Source organism: Glycine max, chromosome 13 (assembly GCF_000004515.6).
Source record: "Glycine max cultivar Williams 82 chromosome 13, Glycine_max_v4.0, whole genome shotgun sequence".
Taxonomy (NCBI): Eukaryota; Viridiplantae; Streptophyta; class Magnoliopsida; order Fabales; family Fabaceae; genus Glycine; species Glycine max.
In genome coordinates this window covers 16322394-16335249 of record NC_038249.2, presented here as the reverse complement: position 1 = coordinate 16335249, position 12856 = coordinate 16322394, and the positions used below count along the sequence as shown (strand labels likewise).

Genomic DNA, 12856 nt, shown 5'->3' with positions numbered 1-12856 from the left:
CATCTAGTCAGCTACCATTCTTTTTGGAAATAGCATTTCGAGAGTCTTAATGCGCCACATTGTGAAAATTAAAACTTTTACTTATTTTAGTTTGAGTGTTTATTTTTTATTTTTATTTTTATTTTTTAAAAATATTTTTTATTTTAAATTTTTAAGATTTAAAAAATATATTGAGAAAAAATGTCAAAGTGTCACCGTATTTTTACTTCTTAAGAAAAGATTGAAAACGTTGCTTTACTATTGATCTGTTTTTATGTATATTTTCTAAATTTTAAGAAAATGTATTTTCACTTTTATTTTATTTTTCTTTAAAAATGAAAAAAAAATACTCAAACCAACCACCAACTAAAATTGATTTGGATTCTCATGTTTTACTTATTTTTTTTAAGAAAACAATTAATTTTAGGGACCAATTTAATTAATTGACTATTATAATATTAAGGAGTAAATTAATTAACAACTCGCGATTTTTTTAAGGCCAATCCTAGTAATTTATTTGTTACTTTTTGTTAGTGGGAGGTATTCCAACTTATGGTCTCTTTATGTAACATCTCATATACTTTTTTTTTAAATATTACATAAAATGGTTTGAATAATAAATATTGTGGAATACGTGTCATTAACTTTTAATTTCTATTTTTAAGTTAAAAAAATATCTCATCATTTTTTTTGTATAAGTAAGATAAAATAAAATAAATGCATTGCTTAAGAAACATCAAGTTTTCACGTCGTAAGTAAATATGTAAATAAATGAACGCAAATTTATAATATGAAACCTTTATATGTAAATAAATCAAATAAATAGTGTCACAATAGAAGAAATTTGGATACAACCCAAAGTGTAAAAGTAATTAAATTATCGATACACATCTGTTACATAAAGAAAACAGTTTCAATGAAGATCTCACCCCTCAAATACATCAAATATAAAAAAGGATATAGGGTCAGAGCAGATCACTACCCGACTAAAAGTATTGAATTACGCCTAAGGTATAAACACAGGAAGGTAATCAATCCTCCTCCTAAGATGAAGGCTCTAAATCTCGTACAAGCTCATGATGCACTTCCTCCTCCTCGGGCATCATATCGGTGTGATCTCCTCAATCCTCAATGACCTATACGAGACGTAATAACTCAAATCTCCAACTCAGGACATTACCTCTTGCATCAAACCCCATTGATCACTTCAAATTCTTGAGCATCGTGAGAATCTTCCATAGCTAGATAAAAACAGTTGTCTTAAAACCACTCTGGTTGTCAATGAGACGTAAATCCCCAAGGAATATAGCAATACTGACAACGATTGATAGTTATGGGCGTGACATTTGGTCTTTCTACCAACACCATGTGCACCAGAGTGTGACATGTGTAAACTAACGTGTGTGTCTCCCGACACAGCCACACTCTTTTTGTCTACCTACTATGCCAAGCTCGTAGTGGGTGCGACTCCCTTGACATCTCCTAACCCTAAAAGTTGTTGGTTATATGCGTGAGTCCTCCGTTCCTCAAATGCCACAAACAACACACAAAGTATACAATTTACATAACCATGACATATGGTTTTTTCTAGGCAAACAACACTTATGATGCCCTAGGGTGCATAACTATCACACTTGACATAAATAACTATAATATTTAACACCACTGACTATCACTCTTGACACAGTCAAATAATACACTTGACATTATTGATAATCACATTGAACACAATTGACTGTCACACTCGACACATAACAAGGCCCAACAATGTCACTAAGCCTCCCAAGTATTAATGGTCTTACACAACCACGTCGATGATAGTTGCGAGTGATCATCACATATGAGTACAACGTATACCGACCCCCAAGCTCCCAACTCCAAAAACTATAGTCTCGGAACCTGTCAAGAGTAGTAAAGTGAGGCCTGTAAGTTTCCCACGCCAAATGAGTGCACCAAATGTCAGGTAGTCACCACTCGCTAATTCCCTTAGGTTCTTCGAACCTTTCCGCCTACTATACCCAAGTGTACCGTGTAAATCATCCATTTCTGAACATAAACCTCGTCATCTCACAAATGGAACATAAATATATATCTCACCATCTTATAGATGGAACATAACCACATACCTTATCATTTCACATATGAACCATAATCATATACCTCACCATTTTATAGATGAAACATAACCACATACCTCACCATCTCACGAATAACCCATAATCATATACCTCACCATCTTATGGATGGAATCTAACCATAACCACACCATGTCACAGATGAATCCTAATAACAAAACACGCCATCTCACAAATGGGATAAAATTAATGGTTCCTTACTCATCAATCTTCTTGCATTTTTATGTCGCATTGCGTGCGTAGCACTCATGTCGTGTACAACACACAAGACAAACATTCATACACACACAGGGAGAGACAAGGCTCAAACCTATGTACTACTCTCAGGGAACCATTCTAGGCCCCTCAAGTGAAAGAAATCACGTTTCACACAAATCTATTTGAAAATTTGACAACATAGCGACTATAATACACACACACACACACAACCTTGTGTTTTAAAATTCAAATAACTTATTTTTGGCATATAAAAATCAAGGAAAACAACTCAACATACAGATCCAGAACTGGGCAGCAAGCATGAAAATTTCAAGATAACGTGTTCAAAGAAGTTTAACAACAAGCATAAGGTTCGAGAGTTGGAGAGACCCCCTTACCTCTTGTAGTCTCCATGAAATCTAGAAGGAAGAATGAGGGAGTTTAGGTTATAGTTTCCAACCTTTAAGAGTGCAAAAATAAGATTTGAAATTACAAGTGAGAATAGAACAAGAAAATAAAGTGAAAACCAAGCTTAGAGTTGAAAATGGAAGCCATTTACCTAAGCTTGATGGAAGAAGGGCTCAAGAACACTTGGGAAAGCTTGGAAGAAGAGTGGAAATGGTGTCTCCTTCGCTCTTGACCAGCTCATGAAAATAGAGGAAGAATGAGCATGACTGGTGAGTTTTGGAGCCTAAATGAACTTATAGAAGAAGTTTAGAGTATGACCCATTGGATTAAGGTGTTAGCCTATCTTAATCACTCAATTTTGACTCATGAATGACTCTTGCTCAGCCATTGGGTATTTTTGCTTTTTTTTATACCAAAACTAGTAAATTCTATCCTAAACGCCTTGATTATTGTGCTAACTTTCTCGATTATTATGTTAACCTCCCTAGTAATACCTGCACTTAGAGTAAACCTCACACAAAGACAAATTATATTGTGACTCAATGCACAATCCAATTCTTGCACAGATGAAAATCTAGCTCAGAGAGTTTCTATTTCCCTACCAAACTTTGCTAAACCAATCACATGCATATGTATACATAGCACAAAATTCAATTATTAAAAATATAACTACTAAAATTAAATTCATACATGCATAGATGACACCACACAGAGTTTTCTCTATCAATCCGGGTTGTAATTTTTCAAGGTGTTACAACTCTAACTTATTTTAATTATTCTACATCATATAATTGGACACTTTAATTAGTCGCCAACTAAACTAAAATTCTATTTTTAAACTAGTTGTATAGTCATTTATGAAAATACCATCCACTTTAAACTCTTATGACTTAATTATCTCTTTTCTAATTCTATGAAATTTAGATCACCAATAATCAACCTCAATTATCCCCACTTAATTTCTAAATTTACTTACATTAATTCATAATTTTCTTTCAAGCTTCTAATTTCTATTTTTAGACCAAAATCCAATTATTAACATCTAAGCCATTAATGAGTTGACCATTATTTGACTAGAGAATTTTCTCTAAATTATCCTTATTCTGTCTAGACTTTACCTTAAAAATTTATGAGCTTAACCATTCATAGATATTCTATTGTAACATCTCATTTTCTAGTTTAAAAACACTATCCAATCACACAACAAACAAAAATATTGTCTACCACATAGACATGAAAAATTGGGATGTTACAGAGTTTCTCTCTTTTTTTTTTTCCTTTAACCACCAAGTTAATCCTATAATCCCCCATTTCTCTCTTTAACCACCAAGCAAACCTTATAACTCCTAATTTGAGGGATCAATTTTTCTTTTTATTTATTTTAAGGATTAATTTTCTATCTATTACAATTTGAGAGACTAAATTGAGGAATAATGTTCAACCTTAGGGGCTATTTTGTCATTTTAGGGACAAATTTAACCTCTTATTACAATTTTAGGGACTAAATTAGTTATTCACTCTATTAGAAAATATCCCCCACACATAATTTTTTTTTGTTGATTAAAAGTTTAGGTAAGTTGGATTTATAAAGTTCACTAAGGTCAAGGCAAACTTCAAAGTACTTACTGTGATATTTACAAATTAGCTACCAACAATAATAGAGGTGTAAGCGGATCATAATCAACTTGCGAACCCGATCAATCCAACCTAACCCAACAATATTTTAGCGGGTTGAGTTGACTCATCAAATTGATTTGTGTTCACTTTGGTTGACCCAATTATAATTGGATTGGGTTTCTATTAGTATAATAATAAAATATTAGTATTAATAAAAATAATAATTATTCTAATTCTTTCTGTATGTTTTATATGTGTCGTAACCCTAAAACTGAGCAAAGGAAAAACAAAATTATGATCACGTCCTTAGCTAATTATTGTATGCCAGCATAAAAAACAAGCATATACAATGTAAGTGACATAGTCTAATATCAAAAAAATATTATGTATATGAAAAATGCATATTTGATGAAATTATGTGCATGATTTCACATATAAATAAAGAGAAAAGAGAATTATATAAAAGTATAAAAAGTTATAAAAACAACAAAAAAAATATTTTAGCTTTAGTTTTATATTAAATACATACATAATTAAGGTATTTCTTTTATTTTGTAAAAAATTAAAGCAAAGCACATACACTTTTGAAGTAGCATTTGACACACTGGGGAGCATCCGTCATCAAGTAACAAAATGAAGACAAATTACTTGGAAGCTAAACACACAAATGCTAGGAAGAGTTCAGACACATGCTAGGATTTTGAAAATGAATAAAATCTCTTGTAGTTGAGCTTCCAAGATGCAAGATGAACAAAGGGGATGTTGTTTAAGACGTAGAGTCACATGTTCTATGTTGGGTAACCAATGTCTCAAATGCTCACCCTATGTATATAACGCCTTTTTTCTAAACATTGCTTTTCAAGTAATAAAACAAACTCCGAATTGATCAAGTGTATTTTTATTTAAATTTTGATGAAGATAATTTAAAAACAAATTATATGTTTAAATGTAATACATGCAAGTTGTTATGGTGTAGGACACAAAAGGTGATTTGGATCATCTAGCGTGAAATAGACTTAGAGAAAATAAGAGAATCAAAGAGAATTTAGAGAAAGATCTTTGAAGAAGTCTAATAGTATTGAGTTTTGTTATGTGTATCTTTCTTTGATGTGATTACAAAGTATCTATTTATAATGTTTGTTTACGTGACATTATCAGTCACATGACTTATTACAAATATTTATTGTGTTAGATATCTTATCTTGAAGGTTACATGAGACTTGTCCTCAATTAATTGTTACTAAGATGCTTTTTACTTCAACCGTTTAGATTTGTACTCAACATGATCTTTAAGTTGTTCATAATGTATTAGGTTGTGTGTTACGCATTCATGACATGTGAAGTTGATATTTATTCTAGAACGGTTGCGCCCGAATCGATATTATCTCAAAGAGACAATGTCGGTTGATCAAGTATAAAGTTGATATTTACACTGAAACAGATGCACTTGAGTTGATATTATTTTAGAAAGAATATCAACTATTTGAGTATGAAATTGATATTTACCTTAAAACACACCTAAAAAAAAGGTTTTCCAATTATATTTTATTTAATCTATGTCTTATGCAAATAAATTATTATTGTCTTATGCAAATAAAAAAAGTTAGGATAAAAAATATATTTTATCCCCCTTAAAAATTTCAAATTGGATTTAATTAGTCACCCAAAAATTTCATCATATTTATGCCCCTCTAATTTAAAAAAATTTCAATTTTGGTCCTCGAAGTAGTTATAATTAACACCTAATAACATTTACAAACCATTAGAAAATACATTGTATGGATCAAAAGTAGAGTATTTTTAAACTAGAGAGACAATTTTTGGAGGTTTAAAACCTAATTTGAAAAAATCTAGAGGAAAAAAATATTTTACCAATAAAATAATATTAAATCTTTTCATGATTTTTTAAAATCATTTAAAATTAAATAAAAAGGTTAAATGGTATTTTTATTTAAGGTGACACTTAATATCAGGATTTTTTTATTCTCACTAAATTATTATTTTTTTTTGTTGAAAACTAAATTAGGTTTTTAGGAATGAGAGTCTTAAAGAATATTTATAAAATATATATAGTAATTATGAGTTCGATAAGGAATGAGAGTCTTAATGGGTTGGTTATGAGTTCCTTAGTGAGGCATTTTGGTGTCAATGCCGCGGCCAATGCGTTGCCAAAGTAGTTTCTTGGGAGGGGTGGGTTCAGCCTATTGCGAATGTCCACAGGTACCCTTACCACGGTTGGTTGAAGATCTTCTAGCTCACGTGCCTTTGATGCACATCTCCATGACTTCGTATCTACTATATGGTCGTGACATTTCTGTTTGAAAATGTAACATGGCCCAAAAATTAGAGGAAAATGAGAGAAAGAGGGAACATAAAAATGATGAAATGAAAAGAGTGGTTGTAATTTAGCCTTTAGTTTGACATTCATAGAGCCGAAAATGTAACTAAAAATAAATTAATTAAACATAAAGATTTAGTGGTTCTGTATTGTTCAATTTTTGTAAATTGATAAAAGCAAGCGGTTTTCAAAATAAATTAAAGTGAAACATGATTTGATTCAAACAAGATCAAAACAAGAAATTATTTTGAAAAAAAAGTAATTGTTGGACATCCAACAACCTATTTAACACCATGGGTCATGAAAGAAAGAAATTAAAAAAAAAAGAAAAAAGAAATATAATCAACTTGGATTTTCTTTGGCCAAAAACATAGAGAAGAGGAAAGAGAATAAAAGAGAAAGAGCTTAAAATTAAAACGAAAATGAAAATGAGAAATATAGAAAAGTGTGAGAGGGATGTTGTTGGAGAGCATTTGATCCCTAGATATAATAAATCATATAATATGATATAAAAAAAAAGACAGAAAAACAATGGGTATTGATAAAATGGTGGGGGTGTTTAGAAATAATCAATTTCTGTATGTTTACTCGTAATACCATCTTTTTTAGGTCGTTCATCATTGGCTTTCTTCTTCAATTTCTCAACTTGCTGTGATGTGAGTCTCAACATCATAGAAGTTTTCTCCTTTTCCTGTTCTTCTTTGGTGTCAGTGCTGCCTAGTTTGAGAGGTAGAGGCTTCAACGCAGGGTGATCAAAACGTGGAGTCCTTGGTGGGTATGTGGAATTGATGATTGTTCTATCAAGAAATGGAAACATTTCAATTGAGTCCAAAGCTTCCCCTCTAGTAAGCTTTGCCCATGCATTGATGAATGTAATGGCTGCTACCCCATCACACAAAACATGGCTAATAGCCACTCCAATTGCAAGGCCTTGGTTGCTGCTTCCTTTGAGCCTTGTCAATTGAACAAGCAACAAGGGAAGCTCCTCAATGGGTTGAGAATAATCAACCATAGGAATGAGTTCACTCATCAGTTTTTCGTTCGTGGTAATATCGCCATAATCATCCATTGTTTTTGGAGATTCGGCTTCGATCAGTGTCACTCCCTTTGTATTGCAATTCAGTGCTACTCTACCACCCTCTATCCAAGTCAATCGACCGGCCAAAGGGTAGTAGTGCACTAGAATTCTGCTTAGAGAATCTCTCATTCTTTCAAGGGCGTTTTGGGTTTGGTTTTCTTTGTAAATGTAAATGGTTGGGGCGTGAGTCCAACGTACCACTTGGTCACTCTCGGACAGCCCCATAGAAACGTTTGGAGTTGGCTCATTGGGAGTGACATTGTAAGAAGCAGTGACGGTTGACATTCTTGAGAGGTTTGTATATCTTATGATATATGCTATTGTGTGATTCACAGCTTCCATGGACATATATATAGAACAAAATTCACGTATGACATGTTATAAAAATCTTTATGTGCATTATATATAGTTTAAATTTCTTTATATAAGATATATATATATATATATATATAATTATTTAAATATATATCAATATTTATATATATTTTTCACATATTTATATAGAAAATTTTAAAAATAAATGAAAAACATAAAATATAAAAAAATTATAAATTATAAACTTAGCATTGGGCAAGATACCAATTATTACACTAGTTTATTATTTAGTATTTTTGATAAATTCTAATTTTTTTATAACCATATTATTGGTATAAAGTATTTATTAATTTTGTCGATAACTAGTCTTTATTTAAAACTTAATCAACCACCACTTTTGGTGGAGTTATTTTCTCTTAATCATATATTTTTCATTTACAAAATTTAAATAGGAAACTTTGTTTAAGAGAATCGTGTAGTATCACTAGGACCAATAACGTAACTATATTTTATTATTAAAGAGAAAGAGAAACAAGATACTTATAATTTGATTCAATTTTAATGGTATATAAAATGTGCACGTAAACATTCCCGGGTATGTTGTAGCTATATGAGAGAATTTAAAGCGAGTGGTTGGGTTAGGAAATGAAAAAACATGGAAGGTGGTGTAATTAATGGGATTGAGACTTTAAAGGAATCTCCCTCAGGTTTGACCTATACACTGTGTACAGCATTGCTCAGTTCTAAATTAGGGGACCATCAATGGTAAGATGTTCGATGGAACCAGCCTGTGACACTTAAATTTCCTTTTCCGAATTGAATGTGACTTAATTTTGTGAAGTGAAAACATAGGAATAGTATGCAATGACAAGCAAGTTGCATTTGGAAAAGGTAAACATTTTTCATGGCTCAGATTGTTGTACTTACAATAGCTGATATCTTAACATGTTTATTGACATTGTTTAAGGTTTAAGATATTAAAATTTAGGTAAAATTAATATTTTAATTTTTAAATAATTAACTATTAGTTTAGATTTTTTTTACCTTTTTAATTTGATATATACTTTTTTTTTTTTGTGCAGAACTGATTCTAACAATTTTATTCAATTAAATCATGGAATCATAATCATTCAAAATATTCGTTGCCTCTTATTTTAAAATAAAATAACAATCTTATTCACATTAAATCATGGAATCATAATCATTCAAAATATTCGATGTTACTTTAAAGTAAATTAAAAAAAAAAACTATTTTCCAGCAAGCTTCAAAAGTCTCTATATCAGTCCTCGTTTAATACTATGCAGACTTTTATTTTGGCTTTGTATCTTACATTGGGACTGGATTCTCACAAGTCTCTAGGATAGTTCTATCTGGTTCCTCTTTATTTCTCTATTTTCTTCATACTTATTAATAATTTGCTTTCTTTTTTATTTATGTATTTTTATTGTTTATTTATTGTCTGGGGAGTTTGAAAAAGTGAAAGAATATAATTTTGCTTAGACCGTGTTTAGTTTTATATTAGATTCTCCAAATTTACATTAAAATGGAGTGATGAAATTTGAATCTAAAATTGATTATAAGATGGAGTAATTTGATGTGACTTTTTTTAAACCAACTTTATGTGATTTTTGAGTTAAATAAAAATTTATTCTAAGATTTAATACTAATTTATTTTTCTAATAAAAATATACAAATATATAAATTATATTAGTTAATTTTAACCATTTTTTAAAATTAATTTTACAAACATTCATCCAAAGTTAAACTTTCTTGATAAGAGTTAAGGTGAAATCAAATACACATTTGATGTTTTCAATGTGCTTAAATGATTTTTTTTAATTCTTTTAAAAATAAAAAAAGAAATATTTCTTGTTTTGGTTCATTCTAATTTTTTTTAATCTATTTTTGTATTATTTTTTATTTTTATCTTTGTCGTTAATTAATTTATCCCATTAAATGCAATAATAATGATGTCATCATAATGTCATGATAATATTATTACACGTTCTATCACTAAATGAATTTAGTCAAGATAATTTGATCAAAAGTATTATAGCATCCTAATATGATATCATAGAACAAAAAAAACTAATATATTTGCATAAAATGAAATAAAAAGTGACATTTGTAAATACTAAAGTAAAAGAGTAACATATTTGAAGGAATTAAAATAAAAAGTAGGTAAAATTATATTTTTGGTCCCCCAGTTTATCTCAAGTTTTGGATTTGATCCTCTAGTAATTTAATTCATGAATTGTGTCATCCTATTTTGTAAAATCGTGCAATGTTGGCCCCCAGACTACAATTGGACGTTGACCATTAGCAAGTGATGTTGACGGGACGTGTCACGTTCTTATTGAATCATGACTGTCACGTGTCACGTTCTGATTGGTCAATGAGAACAATAATATGTTTCATCTTTCATGGAGTTGACATCCAATCAGAACATGACATGTGACAATCATGATCCAATAAGAACGTGACACGTGACAGTCAACATCACTTACTAACAGTCAACACGTCTAATTGTGGTCTAAGAGATCAACATTGCACAATTTTATAAAATATGAAGATCCAATTCGTAAATTAAATTAATGGAGAACCAAATCCGAAACTGGAGAACTAAAAATGTAATTTTACCTAAAAAGTAAGATGTTTTTAAGGACTAAAATTAAAAATGACATATTTGTGAGGACTAAAAACAAATAATGACATATATGACAAGAAATAAAATAGAAAAAAGTGACATTTAAAAAAACAAAATAAAAAATGACATAAAAAATAATGTACAAAGACTAAATTAAAATAGAAAGTGACATATTTTAAAAAAATAAGCATTTGATAAATAAAGTTAAGTAACATAAAAAAAAAGATAAATTTGATTAACATCAATAATTTTTTCTACCATAACTACTCACTATTATATATACAATCAGACGTCTGTAAAATTGTTAAATCAGTTGTTTTAGCATTAACATATAATAGACTCCATTTTTCGCCTCGTTCAATTAAGAAAACGAATATTATAGTTGAAAAATCCCAGTAGCCATTTCAATCTAGATTTTCTTCTAATTTAAATATCCGTTGTGATTCTCATTCGTAAACTATCAATTAATTGTTAATTTAATTTAAATTCGAATTTTCAATAGCTTTGTACTTCTTTTTTTTGTTTTTAAACCTTACAAATATTTTTTTTCCATTTTAATCCCTCTCTATAACTTTAATCACTATAAATATGTTAATTAACATTTTGTTTTAGTCTTTACAAGTATGTTACTTTTTGTTTTAAGTCATAGTAAATATATTAGTTTTTATTTTTGTCATGGAAGTATGTTATTTTTTATTTTAGTTTCTTTAAATGTCATTTTTTTTTGTTTTTTTTTTTATTTCCTATGACATTATCATGATTAAATTATACTTTTGATAATTAGGTGTGAGACCCTAATTTCATCCAGGTATAATACTTTTATTATTCACATATGATGTTTTGATCATTGCTAATCAAATTGCGGTGTTTGGCATTGGTTGCGGCACAAGGCCGAGGGGTCGCTCAGGGTTGATGTTTGATTGTCAGACCCGAAAACAAAAGTCACAAGGAAAGGGGTAAAATGGTCATTTTTTGGAATTTTCTGGACCCTAGCTCGCCAAAGCTAGCATCTGGCTCGCCAGCCTTAAGCAACCAGCTTGCCTGGACGAGCTTCCCCTACCCCAAATGGTTTTTTCTATAAATAGTCATGCAGGAAAATAGGTTAAGGGGCTAGCATTTGAAGGAACAGAAGGAAAAACGCAGGGAGAAAGAGAAGAAGAAAAAAAGCAAAGCCGAGGCACCGCCGAATCGAACCGTGGATCATTTCATACATCCTTTTTCTTGCTAACCTTGTACCTTGTGCAACAGTTAGTTAGTTTTTCTTAAGATTTTGATGTAATCTATGTACCCTTATGGATCCTCATTGATATTATGTGTGTGTTTATCTTCTCCGCTTATCATTGGTAATTTAATTTTATTCGTAAGGCTTAATTCGTAAGGCGGTGTTTCTAGACTATTGAAATGGTAAAAAAATGAGATGTTACCATAGGATACCCAAACATGGTTAAACTCTTAAGTTTTTAAGCTAAAGTCTAAAAAGAATAAGAATAATTCAAAGAAAACTCTCTAGTCATATAATGGTCAATTTATTAATGACCTAGATGTTAATAATTGGATTTTTGTCTAGAAATAGAAATTAGAAACTTGAAAGAAAATTAATAATTAATGTAAGGTTAGAAATTAAGTGGGGATAATTAAGGTTGATTTATGGTGATCTAGATTCCATAGAATTAGAAGCAGGGGTAATTAAGTCATAAGAGTTTAAAGCAGGGGAAATAACTATATAACTAGTTTTAAAATAGAATTTTAGTTTAACTAGTTGGTGACTAATTAAAGTGTCCAATTATACGATGTAGAATAATTAAAATAAGTTAGAGTTGTAACACTCTAGAAAATTACAACTCAGACTAATAGAGGAACTCTGTGTTGTGTCATCTGTGCATGTATAAATTTAACTTCAGTAGTTATATGTTTATAATCATAGAATTTCGTGCTATGTATGCTGTGTGTATGTGTGTGTGCGCGTGTGTGTGCGTGTGCGTGCGTGCGTGTGTGTGTGTGTGTGTGTGTGATTGATTTAGTAAAGCTTGATAGAGAAATAGAAATTGTCTGAGCTAGATTTCCATCTACACAAAAATTACATTGTGCATTGAGTCGTAGTGTAATTTGTGTCTGTGTGAGTAGACTCTGTACATGGTTG

At 30.3% G+C, this 12856-nt stretch overlaps 1 protein-coding gene across 1 annotated transcript; it reads right to left on the bottom strand.

Moving 5' to 3' along the window:
- Window positions 1-735: 735 nt before the first annotated feature.
- On the bottom strand, window positions 736-8122 carry LOC100802808 (spermidine hydroxycinnamoyl transferase). The gene is made up of 2 exons (XM_006593570.4): window positions 7273-8122; window positions 736-6651 (listed from the first exon to the last, which is right to left on the bottom strand). Exons 1-2 carry the CDS (start codon window positions 8099-8101, stop codon window positions 6593-6595), a joined length of 888 nt encoding a protein of 295 aa, XP_006593633.2. The 5' UTR covers window positions 8102-8122; the 3' UTR covers window positions 736-6592.
- Between the last annotated feature and the right edge of the window lie 4734 nt (window positions 8123-12856).